A 21,591-nucleotide genomic window follows, 5' to 3' on the forward strand; every position below is an offset into this window, starting at 1 on the left:
GCTCAATTCTGAGCTAAATGTTGACTGTAAAGGAAAATGGAAGATGTTTGTACACAGATGTATATTTTTTAAAAATATATTTTTATTGATTTCAGAGAGGAAGGGAGAGGGAGAGACAGAAACATCAATGATGAGAGAATCATTGATCAGCTGCCTTCAGCATGCCCCCTACTGGGGATCCCACAGATATATTTTGAGAAGCGCTTGGTATTGCCATTATTGATACCATGTTTCTGGCTTAACAAAGAGTAATTACAGAATGAACTTGATTCCTTATATTCATGCAGGCCTGGTCTTAATGAGAAGCATGGTTGTTGTTTATTTTTTATATGTTTTTATTGATTTTAGAGAGAGAAGAAGGGAGAGGGAGAGAGAGGGAAACATTGATCAGTTGCCTTCTGTATGCACCCTGCCCTGGGATAGAGTCTGCAACCTTGGTATGTGCCCTGACTGGGAATTGAACCAGTGACCTTTCAGCGCACAAGACAACATTCAACCAACTGAGCCACACTGTCCAGGGCAAGGCACAGTTGTTTTGTGTCAATAAAGAGCTTTGTCTTTAGAAGATTGTAGGACGCAAGTATCCATATTAAAGGATCTATGATAAAAGGTTCTTGATTATGTCCAAGGTCTTAATTTGGTTATAGCAAAATTTTTCATTTTCTTTACAGGTGAAAATCAATAATGACTTTAATTATGAATTTTACAACAGTAGCTGGTCTTATGTAAAACAAACTTCCACAGTGACTTCATCATCTACAAGGAAACGCTCCTTTTTCGGATTTTCATCATCATCTTCTTCATACAATAGTAATTCAAATTACCAGCAAAATCAGAAGAAAAAGGTTAGTATGTATTAAGTTAACTTTTCCATATTTTACTGGTTTAGCTATTTGTAACATTGACAAAAAGATCAGCTTTCATTTTTTAAATAGGGCAATAGTATCTTCCTCAAAGAGAAAATATATTTCTTTAAAGGGTATGATCTCCTCTTGTTAATTCTCTTTGGTATATTTATTTATACTTTCATTTTTTCATTAAAGTATTTGTACTTATTTAAAAATCTAAAAAAAAGCTTACCTCCAAATTTTCTAGTTAAAACTTTCCTAAATTTCTCATCCATGATTACTGATAATACTATTTTAAGTGTTTTAATTTTAAAAATCCAATTGATATAAACTCCCTAAATGCTAATGATAGAAAAGATTTAAAATATTTTATTACTTTTGAGATGCCAAAATTTTCACATAGGAAGTTAAAAGACTTAAGATACTTTGTTGTTTTGAAATGTTAAAACTTTCATCTCAGGCAATCTGAACAGTTGACATGAGTTGTACTACTTGATACACACTTATTGCTGAAAAAAATTTCAGGCTGATCACAATTTATAATCTGCATATTTTATCTCATTCTTAAAGTAAGTAACTTGATTAATAAATCACACAAGAGAGTTATAAAAGTATATTTTATTGGTTTTATGACTAAGAAACTGTGGAAATATGAGCTATGTTTCTATATGTCCATATTGTTTCAATATGTCCATATGTTCTATATGTCTATATGTTTCAATATGTCCATATTGTTCACACAAGTGAGGATTTGGTATAAGATAGATCGTTCTTGAACATCGTCAAAAGATGCTTAAGAAGTAGTTAAAAGACCTCATTATGAAGTGGCTTAACTTATAAATGCTTCAATATGGGAGATCATTATATGGCCACCCAACGATGTGGAGCCTAAGGACACATTATTTTATATACTTATTTGTGAGATTATCTAGCATTTAATGAAGTTGGTTCTCTTTTTGTAGTTGACAAACTACATTAACAACTTGGTCAGGGTCATGTATAAAAGAAGTTACCATGACATCCCTCAGATATTGTTCCTACTTGGGATTCCAAAAATTCCTTGGATTGCTTCAAATGAGTGGGCCCAGAACAGACCTTGTCATGCAGCAGAATTAAAATTTATATAGACTGGGTTGAAGGTGGCAGCTGAGGAGGAGGCAATTGAGGGAGACATTGGACAGGAACTATCACCATTACCTTTTCATCTTCCACCTAAAACTCCTTTTACTGTTTCCTCTTCCCATAGAGTTATCAATTGCTGGTTCTTCAGAACACTGTGGAAGTGGCTCAGTTCATCAATAACAATCCGGAATTTTTACAACTCGCTGAGCCGTTCTGGAGGGAACTCTCCTACCTCCCCTCTCTGTACGACTACAGTGCCTATCGACAATTAATCGAAAAGTATGGGACACATTTTCTGCAGTCAGGATCCTTAGGAGGAGAGTACAAAGTTCTCTTTTATGTGGACACAGAAAAAATGAAACAAAGTGGTAAGAGTATTTTTTAAAATTGTATGTAAAAGCATTGCGGGGATTGTAATGGGGAATAACATGGAGTTAAACTTTAAAGCTCTAAAATAGGACAAATAGAAACTAAATTACAAAGGCATCCCAAATGGCAAGAATCCATTACATTTTACTCAAAATCTTACAGGCTTTAAGAAAAGCCTGCCTACTCTTTTGGTGCCCTGAAATGTGAGTTAATCCATTATCATCATTGGTTATCTAGATAGGGTGTTGAGTGGGTTTTTAGAACACCTTTCAACCTTTTCCATTTCTCAGATTAAATATTATTCCTCAGGGGAAGCTAATGAGGAATTGACCATTATTGCAGAAATCAATGCGTTTTGTTTTATATTTTTTTAAATGTGGAATTTTTTGGTTGGTTTTTTAAAATATATTTCTATTGATTTCAGAGAGGAAGGGAGAGGGAGAGAGAGAGAGAGAAACATCAATGATGAGAGAGAATCATTGATCGGCTGCCTCCTGCATGCCCCACACTGGGTAGCCAGCCTGCAACCAGGCATGTGCCCTGACCGGGAATTGAACCGTGACCTCCTGGTTCATAGGTCAATGCTCAACCACTGAGCCACGCTGGCTGGGCCAAGTTACATGTTTTAGCAATGACCCTCACTGTTACCCAGTGAGACAGCTACTCTAATTCTTGTCCCACAGACTGAGAAATGGAGACCTATGGAAGAGTACATATATAGGTCATAAGAATGTCCAACTGGCTCTAGAGCCAGCTCAGTTTTTTCCTTCTGTTACGTGTCTGATAGGAATGCCTTGTTTTTGCTAGAATCAGAGCATGCCACTGAGTTCACATTTTGTAGATCCTCACCAGCTGCCCCAATGTGGGAAGGGAGAGAGTGGTGTCTTAGTATCCACTCTTCCTCTCAGAGACCTTTTGGCCTTGATTTACTAATGTTCCTAGGAAAACCTGTCCCTTCACAACTTTGCCCTTAAGCTGATGCCCACACCTCCTTCTTCATTCCAAGTCATCTCCTCAGGATGCTTCTTATCAGTCAAGATGCCCTTACAACCTTGGAGGAGAGTAAGACTCCTTTTTTTAAAAAACATGTTTAAATATTTCATTAAAGCAGCATTTTAAAAATGTTAGGCAGCACTGTTCGTTTACTATTCTATAACAAGAAATAATTAATAAATAGCTGCTACTAAATATGATGGTAAAACTAGAACAATAGGTTTAAAATTTGATACTGCAGGATTCAGGTCAGGTGTCTACTTGAAATACCCGTCATTAGGAAATCATGTGGAAATGTCCCCGATTGGCTCATTATATTTTCACTAGAGAGAATGCAAGGTAGTTTCCCAAACTTACAGTAGTTGCTTCCATGATAAGTTTCAGAGTGAGTGAGGATAAGACTTCTTCATGAGTTCAGAGGAGGTCTTGTAGTTTCTCTTGTGGGTGAACTGCCATATTTTTCTGTTTCCATTGCCTGGTTTTTTCCTTTGGGCTTGATTTTTACCAAATAACATTTAAGTAATATTTGAACTTTCCTGATTTCACAGGTTGGAAATAAATTGCACAAGCACAGGTTTTTGTAGCAGTGACAGAGACAATATTTCCTTGGAAAATTAATCTAGAAAGTGACTTGATCTAAAATCAGGTTTACTGCCTTTATTTTTTTTTCAGCACTTAAAAGAAGTGAATTTTTTTAAAGCTTTTCAAGTTGGTAAAAGTATTCTTTTGAGTAAACTCTTCTGGGATATGATACAGGGTGGGGGCAAAAGTAGGTTTACAGTTGTGAGTACATAAAACACAGAGTTTATTCTTATATTATTATTTATTAGTTATTGTATTATTTTCCATGCAAACAACTGTAACCTTACTTTTGCCCCACTCTGTATATACCCCCAATTGTTCTTTAAGAAATATTGAGGTTATTATGATTAATAAAATTATATAAGAAAAATATCTTTCCACACTTTATTATAGATCCTCATTTTAAAAAAATAAAGGCATTGGTTAATGAGTGGTAATTTTCACATACTAAGGTTCTGAGTCAGGGGAAGGACATGTTAGAAACTAGCGATGTTAAAGATGGAGAGACAGAGGCTGTAGAACTAGGGTTTTAAGAATTAATTGCTGAAGAACCAGAACCCAGGTTTTGGGGTCTCTGGTAGATGGCTGGAGGCCATCGCAGTCTACTTTAGTCTATTTGCTTTATGCCTGAAAAGCTGACTATGGATGGGTGAAACATATCACTCCTTGGGGTATTTAACTTCTGCTCTGTCTGCTCTTTCATGTAGAAATCACCAGCACCTCATTCTCTCTCTGGTCAAAATGAACAGGAGCCAATATTGGCTCAACCATTTGAAAGCAAGTGTAGTATCTGTTCCTTTGTTTAATATCAAACATAAATCAAATATCCCCCTTTTGACCCTTCATTCACTCTTGTAGAGCACTTGGAAATGTCCGTATCATGTCACTCTTGATTAGACGGGCTCAGTAGTCGGAGACATCCTCTGGTCCTCACTCTCATCATACCTGGCTACGTCTCCAAGGTCTTCAACAAATACAGAAACTCAGCACCTTTTAATTTTTCCCAACAGGTGTTTCATCAATAAGTATGAAGGCATGTTCATCCCAAAGTGCCAACTTTGTGTTTGTTCAGTATTCTTCAAGCAAATGCAAGGAGCTGGAAAATGCTTTAAAATGGGCTTCAGGTAAAGGAGAAGGCGGCAGTATGCACTACAAGGTTCACCTCCAACCCTCTCTCTTTGTTTAATTCTTGGTCGCCAAAGTCCTTTGACATTTTAGCAAGTGTCCCATAAGGGACACTGGTCATAACGGATGAACCTACATTGACACACTATTATCACTCAAAGTCCACAGTTCACCGGAGGGTTCATTCCTGCTGTAGTACCTTCTATGGCTTTGAAGAAATGTATAATGACATGTATCCACCACTAGAGTGTCCTAGATAATAACGTCACTGCCCTAAAACCCCTCTGTGCTCCACCTATCCCTCCCTCCCACTGCCCACCCCTGGCAACCACTGATTTTTTTTTTTTTTTTTTTTTTTTTTTTTTTTACTGTTTCCATGGTTTTGCCTTGTCCAGAATGTCATACAGTTGGATGGGTTGTGTTTTCATACTTGATGGATGTTTCACACTTAGGTTCTCATTTTCATGTGTGGATCCTGACTTTCTTCATTTGATTTCTCCTTGTGCAGGAACTCAGAGCAACATGTTGCGAGGGGACCCATTTGTCAGAGGGGGCCGTCCAGGCTTGGTGTCTGGCCTTAGTTTCCTGGAGCTGGACAATCCTGCTGGGAACCAGAAGCGGTATTCCTCCTGGGCGCGCTCTGTGCCCGATCTTCCCACGGTCATAAAGCAGAAGGTGCGTGATGCCCCGCTTACATGCAGCAGAAGGTGGTCCTGTTGCTTTGCACTGGGAAAGTGAGACTAAATCAAGCTGGTTAAACAGGGAAGGCTGTGGTTAGCTGTTTCTGAAGTTCAGTTTATGTTCTGTATGAGAAAAGGAATGCATACATAATCATAAGAAACAGAAAGTTTGTTATCTTGTCCATATTTCAGTTGTAACAGTAAAATATCTTGTCAATCCCAAGAGAAATTAATGTAAAAATTTGTATTTTAAACTTTTGCCCTAAATTGGATTGTTTTCTTGTCCCCTCATTCAGAGGAGCTATAGATTCTCGCAAGAGGAAGGCATTCAGGCTCATTATATTCGTCAGATCACCTTCTCCCTGTGGTCATGGCCTGTAAGCGCCTGGAGGCGTGTAAATTAAGACCAAAACTGGGCTGGTGGAGGTTTAGGATGTTTTATTGATACAGTCAGTTCTTTTATAATGCAACCAATGTGTTCCTAAAAATCAGGGAGCTAGGAAAAATTGCACAATAAAAAGACTACAGGGTTTATGGGGGAAAATGGGGTTAGGGATACAACACTAAAAATTTAATCTGTGACATTCATTTTTTAAAAAAATAGACACCAAAAATAAAAAACAAAACAAAAGAAAAGCCAGTAGCACAGTTTTATACATGTTCAATTGTTAAGAAATGCATTTACTGTAATGAATGTGGCGCATTACCTAGGGAAATGTGGCTGGTGACGGAGCAGTTACAGCTTGTGAACTGTTGTAAAGTGGAAAGAGAACAATCAGAAGTGACAGCCAGCTGTGACACGGGATGTGGAGGGCCGTAGTGTGCCACGTGGGCAGTGAAGTAGATGGATGTTTGAGGCGTGTGTTTGTGCGTTTTATGTATTCCTGTGTGGTTTGGTTCAGTCATGTCCAGTTTTCCGTGCTCACCTCGTGTTTCTTGTGGACAAAACGGTACGCAAGCAAAAAGCAAAACGTGAGTGGTATGCTTATATCATTCCTCACTATGACCATCTCAACAGAACAAATTCATATTTTCAAAACAAATGCTATAGCAGAATTGATTCTATGAGCTGTTCCCTGCCATGGGAGTCAAGCAATGTCCAGGTGAAATTGACCTTCAGAGATTAAGAAACCTGGACACATGTTATACACTCAAAGACTACAATGGCTTCTCAGCTTGCCCCCCAACACCATGTTGTACCCACTTGCCTCCTAATAAGCGTGATGGGGGAGGAGGAAGTTTCCCCAGGAACGCTCATCTTCACGTGCCACTCATTAAGAGTCAACGTGGCCTATTTTCATTGTCAGTGTCCCATACAAATCGTCAAAAATCCTGAATAGTTGATTAGGAAAGAACAGAGATTCTTTTTCATTCTCAACTCTGCACGTTTCCAATAGGACGGTAACTGTCACAGTTAGCTGTGCTAATTTATTAGCCGCACAGGACAGGAACAGAGAGAGTAGAGGCATGTTCCAGCTATACGGCCGTATGATGCCATCCAGTTCCGAAGAGCTTGGGCAGAGATGGGGGAAATATGACCAATTCTCTGCGTCAATCTTAGTCGTGCGCTGCATGTAGATTGCATGGACTCTCTCCAAAGCCAGTGACACGCATCTCTTCCCAGTTCTGTGCTGTGTGCCGTCATGGAGGTAGCCTGGGATCAGCCATGGTGACAGTAGTTACCCTGATTCTACAAATCAGAGCCTTCTTATTCCTGAGCGAGCAGATTGTTAAGACTTAGCCAGCACCCCTGTGGTCTCGAAGCATTGGATATATTCAACACAGAGCAACAATGCAAACCTGTTTTAAATTTCTTCAGGGAGAAAGAGTGATGGCCTCCTCTCTGCAGCAGGACATTTAACTTGAATTGCATGTGCTCTTCCTGTAACCTAAGTGCACCCCCTTTTCCTCTGTCCTCTGCGGGGGTGAAAATGTGTTATCTTCAAAACAACCTTTCAATAACTAGAAAATAGATGTCTCCTTGGTTTTAAGAATTTTATCCCTGCACACAAGGTACAAAAAATATTCCTTCTCTAGCTGGTCTAATATTTCCTAGATTTCTCTTGCAAGGAAAGTGAATTATTTTCTCTTTTTATTTGAACAAGCAATGATTGGAATTACCATAAGTGTTTCCATGGGGTTTGAGCTTAACTGTCAAAAAAAAAAAAAATAAATACTGTCGCCTAAAACCCTGGCTTCTGCCTGGGATGTCTTTCCCTGTGCAGCTTACACCTTTGTATGAGCTGGTGAAGGAGGTCCCCTGTGCTGCGGTGAAAAGACTCTACCTGAGACGAGCTCTTGAGGAATACCTGGATGAGACCGACCCCTGCCACTGCCGGCCCTGCCAGAATGGGGGCCTCGCCGCGGTGGAGGGCACCACGTGCCAGTGCCACTGCAAGCCGTACACGTTTGGGGCGGCCTGCGAGTATGGAGTCCTTGTGGGGGATGAAGCAGGTCAGTGCACTGACTCTTCTCTAGTTATGCTGGGCCCATCGAAAAGGGGAACCCCTTCCCTCCAGCCCTGAGATTGCGCTTCTTGGTGTATGGAGAGGAGGAAATCTCACTGGGTATTTAAAAATATATATATTTTTATTGATTTCAGAGAGGAAGGGAGAGGGAAAGAGAGCTAGAAACATCAAAGATGAGAGAGAATCATCTATCTGATGATTCCTGCAAGCCCCACACTGGAGATTGAGTCCACAACCCGGGGATGTGCCCTGACTGGGAATCAAACATGATTTCCTGGTTCATAGGTCGGTGCTCAACCACTGAGCCACACCAGTAGGGCTCACCGGGCATTTTAATTCAGTGTCTCCCACGCTCCATGTCCGGATGGTGGACCCTGGGGTCAAGGCCCTTGTCTGTCTCTGTTTTTCTGTCTGAGTTCACAGACCCACCGTGCCTGCCGCCATTCCCCACCTGCCATTAGACTAGCTTAGTGCCCCAAACACCTCCCATCCTTCCGTTGTTGTCTCAGAAAGTTTCCGTCATAACCCATGTCTGTGGGGCGTGGGCTTGCACTGCCTAACCTCTCTGCTGGCCAGCTCCTTGAAACAGCTCTGCTTCTGTTTGTATTATGTCCTGCCGTCAGTTATTCATGGGTGCTTGCTGAGCATCTGCTGTGTGCTTGGCAGTGTGCTTGGTGCTTTAAGCACTTCGAACAGGGCTCCGTGAAGTTACTTTATGAGTAGGCCACGCATGAGACAACTATGTACATTTGTCTTTATATTTACTTATATGTCTCTCTCTCTCTAGAACAGCAGTTGCTAACCTTTCGGACCTCACGGACCACCAGTTGGCGACCGCTGCTCTAGAAAGATTGTTTCTTAAGATCAGGACTTGATTTATTTTCTTTATTTCCAGAGCCTGACCTAGAGCTTGATTTTATAGAAGTTACTTATTAAGTGTTTGATACATGAATAAATACATGACTAAACGATGGTTGCTTATAGAAAAGCACCAGGAAGGCATCCTTGCCTTCAAATGCCTCCCCTGCCTACCTTCCTGGTAAATTGAAATTCCACCCCGACTCTTCCCTTTGTGGCTTGGATTTCCAGTCATTTGATAAAAATGGGAGCTTCCCCAGCTGGTGAGGAATGGAGTAGCAATCATAATATATCAAGCTATTATTACCCCTTATTAATATACTCAGGGGACTACTTTATTAACTCAGTTTTTAATGATGGAAGAAAGCATAAGGAAGATCATGGTAAACTATTATACAAATTAGTTTAGTTTTGGTGTGTGGTACCGAGGAGTGGGAGATGGGATAGGGGGCAAAGAGGGATATAGGTCGCACAGTAGAAATAGCTAAGGACCAGTATACATACCCACTTATTATGGGAAAATAATGCTTTGGGGAATGGTGTCTGAGAGCAGTTTCTAACTAGTAAAGCAAAGTTCTTAGAAGATGGTGCCAGCTCTCCCCTGGCTCCCCCACGGAATATGATGGGGGAAATACTAAAAGACTGTGAGTCGTGCATTAGACCGGAGGTGGAAGGTGCCAGGGTTGGTTGAGGAAGTGCCTAGTCTAGAATTGGGGAAGGATGCTAAGAGGAAGGAAAAGCAGTTCATCTGCTTACACACTTCCCGACTTTGCACAGGGCCAGCCCTGGGCTTGGCAGCCTGGGGTACCAGTACACTATGTCCTTCTCATGCCCTATCACTGCTTTAACAAGAGCAACTTATTCGCTTTATTGAGAGCCTGTGGCACGATGAAAAGAACCTGAACTCAGTTGTAAGACACAGTTACAGTCTGGATGTGGCTCTTGGCAGCCAGTATGGCATCGGGCATGGCATTCAACTACTTTTGTCAGATTCCATACCTTTCACACAAAAATGGTGACTGACCTCCTGCCCACCTGGCCTCATTCTTGTGATGATGGAATGTACGTGGTACTTTGAAATGGTTTTAAAACGATAAACACATTTAAGATGTTATTGCAAGAAGTTTGTTAATGCAGCCATGGTATGGACAGCCCTGGTCAGTGTGCAGAGACCGCTGGCATTGTAGAGGACCTCAGTGAAAGCCCAATGTAATAAATCCCCTGACGTCCCCTCCCCCAAGGACCATGGAGCAGGGAGCGGCGCAGTGAGCTCCGCAAACCCCTTCTGCAAGTTCTTCCTGACCTTCCTCTTCTCTTACAGGAAAGGTGGATGGAGGTTGGAGCTGCTGGTCCTCTTGGAGCCCCTGTGTTGACGGAAGGAGAACAAGGCGCCGTGAATGCAATAACCCACCTCCCAGTGGGGGCGGGGAGTCCTGTATTGGAGAACCGTCGGAGAGCAGGCAGTGCGGAGAGGAGGACGAGGAGCTGAAGAATCTTCGGTGAGGGGGACCAGACCTCCTGGCCATTACATAGGACACAGTGTCCCTGCAGTTTGCATGAGCTACCCGATGGCTACTACTAGATGATTTGGACGTGAAACAGTCGTTTATTTTATTTTATTTTTTATCAATGATTGCCTTGCCCTTTAGCACAGGGATCAGTTGAAGGATGGAGGCCTGGTCTGGCCACCTTGCACTCATGTTTCAAGTTTTCCTGATTCATCGTTATAAAAGGCTGGGGAGCTGGGAGGCAGTGTGGTCCCATAGATATGAGCGGTGGTGTTGACACCAAGTAGATTGGCCACTTCCGTGCTGTGTGACCTGGGCAAGGTCCTTGCCACACCTCTAAAGTTAAGATCTTCATAGTAGATAAATTGATAATAGGCTATAAGTGAGATTAAGCCTGGCATGGAGTAAGTATTCAATAATAGTTGTATGATTTTTCAGACATACCACTCCTCATTTATTTTTTTATTTAGGATGAACCATAGGCCAGATGCTTAAGATGGCTAATATTTTTTTTAAAAAAGTCAAACATTTTTTATTGAGGGAATAGCACGTTGTGATTCCTTCCACTGTCTTAGTCCCTCCTGAGTTGGAGTCAGAATCTTCAAATTAGCCCCTTTGCTCAATGCACAGCTGTCTTCTCCATCAGCCCAGGATTCCTTTAGTTGGGATTCTCTGACCTCCACTTGAACAGGGACATACTTTAAAAATCCCCCACCCGTAATCTTTGGATGCAATTTCTTTAAGCAGTTTAAGTTCCTAAAAGCTAAATTGTGGGGAATATATCACAGTTTTGGCAAAGGATCTAAAATCTCAATAGTTTCTGGTATTGACACGTCTTACCTCCAGTTTTTACTCACGAGCCTGGCAAAAGATATCGCAGTTCTCAGGGTCACCATCGAAATAAAAGAGCATGACCCGGTCTCTATGTCGGCACCAGAGAAGGTGAACATCTTGACTGTCATTTCACACTCACTTCTTGTTGCCAGGACCTTGCAAATACTCTCTCAAAGATGCCTAGTTGATGAATCGTACCCCTGGGTCAGTGGTTTTTTATGCCACCCCCCACTGTGTTCACTGTCCTTACTAACCTCTTCCAATCGGGGATTGGCAACATGTTCTAGTCAGATAATGTGAAGGTCATGGGAATGGAAGAAAGTGTGACCCTTGGGTGTCTGGAGGTGTGATGCCTTGTTCCCAGGTCTTCGGTGCCTCCTCATCTGACGTAAGCAATGCCTCCTGACGGAGGAAGGTGGGAAACATGTGGGATTTTGGTGAGCAGACAGCACTGGCCTCAGGGTGGGTGCCTCTGGGAAGAGGAGGTCTCTCAGGAGGTCGCTGCCCGCTGGATCGCTTCCCCTGCCTTTAGACACAAAGCTTGATGGGAAGGGGCACCCTAAGGAAGGCACTGGAGGGATTTTCACTCTTCTTGGTGCTCAGAGGAGGAAAAATGTCCTCCTCTTCAGTATGAAGAGGAAAATGATGAAAACGTCACATTTCTGAGCCTCCTCAGAAGGTGGCGAGAGCCTGAGGATCTGAGTCTGGAAGGAGGCCGCACTCAGGCCATGTCTAATGCTTTCCCTCAGATTCCGTGTCCCTGGAGTGCAGGCCATAGTGGCGATACACGAGCCTCAGAGGCACTATTGAAAACACTGCTTCCTGGTGGCTGTCATTGCTGTCACTGTTATGAGCTCCCTCTAGGGTTTGCCTTGTGAGAAGTAGAGAGAGCATGATTTTAAGAGCCTGACTAATTAGACATGATCCAGCCTTGATATCTTTTACTCTATAACCTTGGACAACTTATTCCAACTCTCCAAGCCTTTGTTTACTCCACACGTCTCATAGATTACAGTGAACTGAGGCAACACACATCCGTAGAGTGACTGCCAAGAGCCTAGGCACAGTGCATGCTCAGTCAGAAGTGTTTTTTAAATCTTTATTGTTGAAAGTATTACATAAGCAGAGTGTTGTTATTTTGTCTTACTTCTTTTGCAGGATCACTAATTCTAATTACCTTATTTTTATTTTTTAAAAATATATTTTTATTGATTCCAGAGAGTAAGGGAGAGGGAGAGAGAGAGAGAGAGATAGAAACAGCAATTATGAGAGAGAATCATAGATCAGCTGCCTCCTACACGCCCCACACTGGGGATCAATTCTGCTATATATATATATATATATATATATATATATATATATATATATATATATAAATGGTATCCTCTTATTTATTTATCATTCATTCTTTCATTTAATCCTCATCAAAGGATATTTTTTCCATTGGTTTTTATTTTTATTTTATTTAAAAAATATATATTTTTATTGATTTCAGAGAGGAAGGGAGAGGGATAGAGAGTTATAAACATCCATGATAAGAGAGAATCATGGATTGGCGTTTCCTGCATGCTCACTTACTGAGGACCGAGCCCACAACCCGGGCATGTGCCCTTGACCAGAATCGAACCCGGGACCCTCAGTCTGCAGGCTGATGCTCTATCCACTGAACCAAACCGGCTAGGGCAGGGCACTTTATTTTTAATACAGAATTAATTCTGTGTTAAAAGAATTTCAGAACCAGCCAGCAGGAGAAAAAGTAGGTCTGAGACAGGTGACCTCTGAAAGCTTCATAAGTAGGTGTGTTGCCCAAAGAATGACTTTCCTTTCTGCTGTTATTTTTCCCCTACTACTGGCCACTTACCTATCTTTTGCAAGCCTGAGTTTATGTTTGAGTTTTCTATCACAGGTTGTGGTCAGATATTTGATCCTGACCATGGCAAAAATATCACATTAACCTGCTTACATGAACACAATCTTTTCAGATGCAAATAAAAAATTTGCTGCGGTGCAAAATATTGATTATACTGTGGAAATTCATCACATTAATTATATATTTTTTTCTTTCTCTTCCAGATTGCTTGAACCCCATTGTTTTCCTTTGCCTTCAGGTCCAACGGAATTCTGTCCACCACCCCCTGCCTTGGACAACGGATTTGTTCAAGTTGGTTATGATATATATATATATATATATATATATATATATTTTTTTTTTTTTTTCTTTACACATACTCTTTGCATCAAGTTCTGCATCTCCACTGTTCTCATAATCCATGTCCTTCTTCCACAAGGAAACAGAGCTGTAAACATTTTATGTGTGCATCTTAGTTTTAGTGATGAGAGTTTTAGACTTTTGTTCTTTGGCCGAAAGCGTTTAGAATTCTGCAGAAGTCAGTACATCTTCTGTGGCAAGGTAAATCAATATCTGCCACCCAATGAATTAGAAATGCAGTCATGCCAGAGGGCAGCTAAACATTTCCATTTCCACTCAAATAGGAATCTATAAGCAAGTTCTTCAACATGAGGACTTCCCCTGTTCTTGCACTGAAAGAAGTCTTTGAAAAAAAGTCTCATAAACATGGAGTCTAGGATGAAGTATTAGGTTTATTCCAGGAGCCAATCAGACAATTAGTGAGTGTTGGTGAGATATGGGTCATTGTTCTTTAAGCAATTTTCTTGTTCAGGAAGGAACACGAGTCAGCTGCTACTTGTCATTCTTGGGAATTTTCCTGGCTTGGGGGCTCTGAATTTGTTCCCTTCTCACTCCTTGTCATGATGAGACTTGGGCCTCAGACTCAGTGAAGCCTCCTCTTGGCTCACACAGGAGATGTTCATCAGCGTTCTCTGTGGCCAGTCTTGCGTTCTCCACGAACAATTTTGCCCTAGAACATACATACACTGAGATTTGCTCAAATTTTCCCAAATGTAGGCAATATTGGGAAGTGGAAAAGCAGTGTGTGTGTGTGTGTGTGTGTGTGTGTGTGTGTGTGTGAGAGAGAGAGAGATAGAGAGAGAGGGACCTAGTATGACTGACACTCATTTTGTCCCACTGCAGTCACCATAGTCCATGAAGTTCCTGAAGGTAGCACATGCTCAGAGAATGAGGCCAAGGAGACTATTTTCCTTTAGCAAATGCTGAGGCTGCTGTCCCAAACTCCAATACATGGGCTGCCCTGTAAGGAGCTGGTGGTTACGAACACTGCCCCGTGGATGGGCTACGTCACAGCCACCCAGAACCATAATGATAGAGATGTCTGTTTGCCCCTGTCTTCCAATTTTTTCGCATTCTGTAGGTTTAGGGTAGATCCCCAGAGTCTATATTTTTCTAAATTGCTGCTAACAGTTCTGAAATAGAGCCAGGTTTACACAAGTGTTGAGCTTGACTTTGTTATATGGGATTCCCATTTGTAGGGAAAAGCAGATCCAGTGTCCATTCCCATTTTTTTCAAACCTCCACACCAATCTGGGCCTCTGTTTCCTACCAACGTCCATGATGAGCCAGACTGGCAATGAGAAGAAGGAGGCACCAAGGAATCTTGTTCTTATGCCTACAGCATAGTTGGCCCAGCGCCAAGCCCTCTCCCAGGCTGGTTTCTTTACCGTACCTTTGGGTGGAAGAGATCAGCAGGATAAGAAAAGGAACCCAGAGAGACCCCAAACAAGCATGATTGCTCACCTGAAGCTCAGACTTCAAATTCTCCTGTGCTTCACCAACAAAGCTCACCTCTTGGCATTCTAGACTAATGACATGCCCTTATGTCTGACCCAGCCCAACAGCACTTTCCTTACAGGGTGGGGTGGGATAAGATCAACATTATGCTTCCCCCTGTTGATTTTTGGAAGAAACTTAAACTTTCACGAACATGCTAAAGGGATTTCAACCTGTCAGTTCACACCAGCATTCATCAGGCAGTATTGCCCATGAAAAGCCCTTAACACCTTTCTACGAAGGGTTGACTGACAAGGATGTTTCCCAAATCTGATAGGAAACTGACTTTAACTGAAAGTTTAAGGGAAAGAACTTACTTGGGCAGTGTGTACTAAAGTACTTTTAGTCAAATTTTTACTACAGAGAACAATCAATAAGTCATAGTACAGTGGCATTACTGGCTTTATTTCCATTGATGGTGGGATCAGTGTTGTTGGCTAGAACTATAAACAAGAAAACCCTTTTATAGACAATTTTAAAATCAGCTATTTGAATGCAGGTTGCCTAATGATTAAAAGAAGGCATGGTTTACAGACCAAATATATCTAAAGAAACATTGTGTTATTGCAAACTGGGCAGACTCTTTCTCTCTGTTGTATTTCTGTCTAGAATGAAGATACCACGTTTCCTGTTGGGAAAAACATAGTCTACACCTGCAGGGAAGGATACTCTCTGGTTGGAGACCCTGTTGCCAGATGTGGAGATGACTTACAGTGGCTCACCGGGGAAAGGCATTGTCAGAGTGAGTGGCCTTGGCAATTGTATAAAATTTAAGACGAGATAATAATGTGTAAGACAATGAATCAAGATAATCGCTTACCATGTGTGCCATGTCTTGACCTCCCTTTTCTGAAAGGCTCCTATGACCCTGCCTAAGTTTCAGGAGTGCCTTGAAAAAGCCCTCAGCATTCTTTAGCTGATGGAACTCCTGGTAGGTATGGCACATTTTGTGATTTTAAATTTTCCGGGACATTGGAATTGGCCAGGAAGCTCAGATCTGGCTAAGACCATCAGGACATCCTGTGAAGTTCAATGACTAGGTGTATACCACAATCACTCTACTTCTTTAGATGCTTTGGATCCTATTCTGTTCAGATATAGGCATCTTGTCACCTTAACATTACTCTGGCTTCCATCTCAGTTGTGCTGCCATATTAGTTTGTTCTCACGGACATAGTGTAGGGTTATACTTTTTCTATATCAATTCGTCTGTGCAAAGCAAGGAACACTTTAGTGAGCACATGCACATTTTTTCTCTTGGGTATATAGTGCAATTTCTACTTTAATTTAAAATATGCTACCATCTTCCATGTAATCATACAGTTTACATCCCTACCAGAATCTGAGAAGTTAAGGTTGCTCTGTATCGTCATCCACACTTGATAGCATTTATCCTTAAATTCTTTTTAGCTATACTGGTATATAGAGATATCTTATTTTTTAACTTGTATTTTTAAATATTTTTTGAGGTGTAGTGATGTTAAGCCTGTTTTCACATGTTTATTGGCCATTTGGATATCCTCTTTGGTGAAGGGGCTATCTAATCTTTTGTCCATTTTTTTAAGATTAGTCTGTCTTTGTCTTATTGGTTTGTAGGACCTCTCATTTCTGTCTGTCTCTGAAGTCCTTGAGCAGAAATTACTGAAAATAAATGCAAATATTCCCTAGCTAGGAGTAATAAAGCCCCAAATTGGTTCTATGAAAAGATCAATCCAATACTTATGCTTGAAGAGCTTCTTTTCCTTTATTGTGAGTTTACTGGTGAAAAACCATTCTAGTCTTTGTTCATCTTAAAATGCCTTCATTTTTGAAGGATATTTTTATTGGGTAAGGAATTATAAGTTAGCACTTATTTTCTTTAAACCCTTTGAAGATTTCATTACATTGCCTCTAACTTCACTGTTTTTGAGTGATAAGTCAGTTCTTAGACTTACTGTGTCTCCTTTGAAATCATATTTTTCCTGTCTGTCTGCTTTTAAGATTTTGTCTTTGTTTTTCAGAAGCAACTCTTTCCCATGTGTTTCGGAATGATTTTCTTTGTCTCAGGCTGGATGATACTCAAAGCAGTTCTTGAACCTGTGCTGTAATGTTCTCTGACAATTTTAGAAAACTCTTGACCATGTGTCCTAAAATATTACCTCTTTCCCAGTCTTGCTCATCTCTCCTCTTGAGACACAAACGATACATTTTTAGACTACATATATTATGTATGTTATTGTCTTTGTTTTATATCATTTTCCCTCTTCCAGTTTCATTCTAAATATTTTCTATTGACCTATCTTAAAGTTTGTTAATTCTCTGTACAGTTATATATTATGTGCTTTTAAGAAGCCTATTGAGTTCTTAGTTTTTTCCCAATTCTAGATATTCCATTTATCTACTTTTTTTACACTTTCTAATTCTCTGTTGAAATCACCCATATTGTCATTTATTTCCCCCCTTGACATGTTAATCATAGTTATTTCAAGGACCACGTTCGTTAATCCCTTTATCTGGATCTGCTGTGGGTCTGCTTCTATAGTCTTTTTAAATTTTGGTCAAATCTTATTTATTTATAAGAGAAAGTTTATTTAGAAATTTACAGAGGTAGGAAAAGTGAGCCAGCTGGGCATGGAATCAGGAGAAAAGTTATACAAGAACAAGAAGGACCCTTGGAGCTCAGGAGAGAGCAAGGCAAAGGGAAAGGCGAAAGGCGGGCGGGCTCCCAGGAGGGAGAGCGAGCTGGGAATTCTTATCTTTTTAAACGTTAGATTAGTTTTGGTTGAACGCCAGACTAAAGGTGTGAAAATTAGAGAAATGACTTGAGGCTCTGGATGATGGTATCTTCCTGGAGAGGAGATTCAGTTCTGTGCCTGGCAAGCAGTGAGGCTGGTTCCTGCCCAGCTTACCTTTGTTCCTAGTGCGTGGCCATTAGTGAACGGATCCCAGTGGAAATTTTGACATGGAATTTCTACTTAGGTCGCTTCTCAGCAGGACTGGACTCTAGTTTCTGCTCTCCTAGCCCCAAAACTCCAGTTGTTGAATCATTGCCTTCATGCCTGTCTCCCAGCCTCTGAGCTGCAGCTTTCTCCTCTGTGTAGCAGCCTTTCAGCATTTTCCCCACCAAGTTTACAAATACCTCAAGGAGAAAGGCACCACCAAGTGCTGTAACCATTTAGTCTTCCTTTCTCTCTGGAATCTCAGGCCTTCAAAACCTGACTCATAACTTGTATCCCCAGCAGCACACAACATTCTTGGCAAAATAGAGGCACTCAATAGATGCTGTTTTGAATGAATGAATAAATGGATTTTCTGATGAAAATGGTGCAGAAATAGAGCAGTAGTTTGTAGACTATTGTCCAAGGTCCATTAGAGAGATTGCCAAAATTTTTTTAAAAAATTGTGAAATCTGACTTGCTTTCCATAAAAATGTATGCTGAGTTCTCAGTTTTCTCTTTGCTGCTTTTTCAAGTAGGAAGTTTGAACTAATAAACATAACCAAGCAAGAAAGAATAAAGATTGGAAACCAAATAACATTTAACACATTTATGTTTGCAAGGTTAAAGGCAGTTTTTTAAAAAAATTCAGCTAGTAAAATATGCAACTGGATACATGCTAATGACACACAAATAAACACAGTTCCCGCGCAAGTTCTACCAGACTGGAGAGATTCGTGGCGGCTGTGAAAAGTCTGGTTTGGACAGCAGGCTGGACTTCGGGTCTCAGTTTATAAGGCTCATGTATTTTAAGTTGTCACATTGCTTTGTGGGTGGGAACTGTTTTGGTCTTCAGTCTTTCATTGGTCAATTACATGTGGGTCCCGGTGGGACATGTCTTTGTGGGCACCCTAAGAGTGAGCTCACCTCTTTTTCTTGTCTTCCAAGGTGAAAAAGCAGAGCAAGTCTAACAGTGGCATTCAAGGAGGTCATGTTTTTACAAAGATGGTTTAGGAAATCAATGGCCCTTGTATTCTGCTCTTCTTCTTTTTCCATCTTTAGGAATTGTCTGTGTTCTACCAACACTGACGGACGGCATACAGAGTCATCCCCAGAAACCTTCCTACGCAGTTGGCGACAAGGTGACCTTTTCCTGTTCACGTGGCATGTCATTAGAAGGTCCTTCGACATTTATCTGTGGATCCAGCCTTAAGTGGAGTCCTGAGATAAAGGATGTCCGATGTGTCCATAGAGGTGAGCAGTCCCAGGTCGGTTTGAGGACACCTGCACCCAAGCACGTGACAGTCTTTGCGGCGGTCCTTTAAGGCCTTGAGTCACCATAATTGCCTTTGCCTCTGCCTGCCATGAGAAGGCAGTCAGTTCATAGAACAAATAGCAGGTTTTTTTTACATGGCACAGATAGATTCATGGAATGCAAAGAAAGGCAAGGATACCCCTGGTGATTCTTGAATTTGAACTGAAATCCTTTATATCAAAGTTTAGCTTTGTATCACTTACAGTGCCAAGGAAAAATATTTTGAAAAGCTTATTTTTGGTTTCCTTCTGATTTTTAAATGTACTTTAATGTAGTCCAAAGTTGAGATAATAAGTTATATAAGATGTTGTATGTTTTATTTATGGGCTTTCAGAGATTTTATTCGTATTATTGAAATAGAAAATTAAAAGCATTTTACAAAGCAGAGGTTATTGAAGAAAATATGTTGTGGTTTGCAAAGTTGTTCTTAATAGTGTAAAACCAAAAGTCTATTATTTTGAACATTAGGCAAATTAAAATGGTTTTTCAAGGAAATTAACGGAGGAAGAGGTTTGGAAAGCCAAACTATTTCTTTTTAAGAGATATTGTAGATGAGATGGATTTGTTTTTAAAAGAACCTCTTCTTTCTTGTTTGCATTTTTTAAATAAATAAAAAATGTGTTTGGAATAATTAAAAACAGGAAAGAAGAAACAATTTTGCATTCCATTTTATATGGTATTCTTATTTCCCTAGTGTACGATTTTGAGCCCAGTGCTGAAATTTGTCTTTGCCAGTGAGAATGAAGTACTAGATTCCATGAGTGACACTATGAGGTGACTTAGGTGGTCACAATGACAAAAAGCAGGCTGCATGGAGCCCCCTGTGACGGATGCAGCCACAGCTGTGGCGTTAAGTCAGTGGTTCTCAACCTTCTGGCCCTTTAAATACAGTTCCTCATGTTGTGACCCAACCATAACATTATTTTCGCTGTTATTTCATAACTGTAATGTTGCTACTGTTATGAATCGTAATGTAAATATCTGATATGCAGGATGGTCTTAGGCGACCCCTGTGAAAGGGTCATTCGACCGCCAAAGGGGTCGCGACCCACAGGTTGAGAACCACTGTTTAAGTAGATTATAGAGGACAGGACAGCAGGGCAGCCTGTCTAATGGAATGCCCACCCCACCAGCTACCACCTGCTCTTTGGCTGCCAAAGGCCCATATCAGAGACAGGTGGTTTTTTTTGTGTTTTTTTTTTAAATATTTTTATTGATTTCAGAGAGAGGAAGGGAGAGGGAGAGAGAAAGAGAGAAAGATCAAAGATGTAAGGGAATCATTGATTGGCTGCCTCCTGCATGCCCTCTACTGGGGATCGAGCCTCCAACCGAAGTATGTGCCCTTGATCAGAATCGAACCTGGCACCCTTCGTCTGCAGGTCAACGCTCTCTCCACTGAGCCAAACTGGGTAGGGGTGTTTTTTCTCCTATATGCACTGAAGCAGAAATACAAATTTATTTGGAATATCCATGCAATAGACGGGTGATTCTAAAAGTAAAGAGAACAATGTAGGGTTGATGAGGTTGCTCCTTCATTCCAAAGGAAATTATATACTTGTCTTTCTCAAATGTCTGCCTCAGCCCTATTATAGCACAATTTGGTATAAAATTTCTCCCACTCAGTAGCAAATTCTATTGTAGTTTGAATGAAGGATGTTTTTCAGACCTGCATGTTTTTGGGAAGATGTTGATAACAATAATAACTTCCCTTAAAATAAGCCCATAATCAGTAAAAAATTCCAGGCTTGTCAGCCTCCAAAATTAATGTTTATTTTAATTTTTATTCATTTCAGAGATAAAGGGAGAGAGAGAGAGAGAGAGAGGCATCAATTGTGAGAGAGAATCACTGATTGGCTGCCTCCTGCCCACCCCATACTGGGGATCGAGACCACTATCTGGGCATGTACCCTGACCAGGAATCAAGCCTGATCATAGGCCAGTGCTCATCCACTGAGCCACACCGGCTCGGCTAAAGTTAATGTTTTAAAATACCTACTGAATCCATACGTAGTCTTTTTTATTGTGGTAAACTATACATACCATAACATTTACTATTTTAATCTTGTTTAAATATGTACAGTTCAGTGGCATTGAGTTCATTCCCTTTATTGTTGAAACCATCACCACCCACCATTGCCAGAACTTTTTCATCCTCCAACCGGAAACTCTGTACCTATTAAACACTAAACCCTTACTCCCTGCCCAGTCAGGGTTTACTCTTGATGTGGAGATGATCTGGCTTTAAAATAGTAAAGGTACATACTCTAC

At 40.8% G+C, this 21,591-nt stretch overlaps 1 protein-coding gene across 1 annotated transcript in view; it reads left to right on the plus strand.

Annotated features, from left to right (window-relative positions):
* Positions 1-21,591, plus strand: part of C7 (complement C7) — a 47,568-nt gene that overhangs the window by 17,582 nt on the left and 8,395 nt on the right. The window contains exons 7-15 of the mRNA XM_036310058.1: positions 672-845; positions 2,095-2,338; positions 4,925-5,038; positions 5,548-5,714; positions 7,945-8,173; positions 10,367-10,544; positions 13,461-13,548; positions 15,703-15,835; positions 19,071-19,262. Of these exons, the coding sequence (XP_036165951.1) occupies positions 672-845; positions 2,095-2,338; positions 4,925-5,038; positions 5,548-5,714; positions 7,945-8,173; positions 10,367-10,544; positions 13,461-13,548; positions 15,703-15,835; positions 19,071-19,262 (1,519 nt within the window). The remainder of the gene's footprint in view (positions 1-671; positions 846-2,094; positions 2,339-4,924; positions 5,039-5,547; positions 5,715-7,944; positions 8,174-10,366; positions 10,545-13,460; positions 13,549-15,702; positions 15,836-19,070; positions 19,263-21,591) is intronic.

Source organism: Myotis myotis, unplaced genomic scaffold (assembly GCF_014108235.1).
Source record: "Myotis myotis isolate mMyoMyo1 unplaced genomic scaffold, mMyoMyo1.p scaffold_m19_p_5, whole genome shotgun sequence".
Lineage (NCBI taxonomy): Eukaryota > Metazoa > Chordata > Mammalia > Chiroptera > Vespertilionidae > Myotis > Myotis myotis.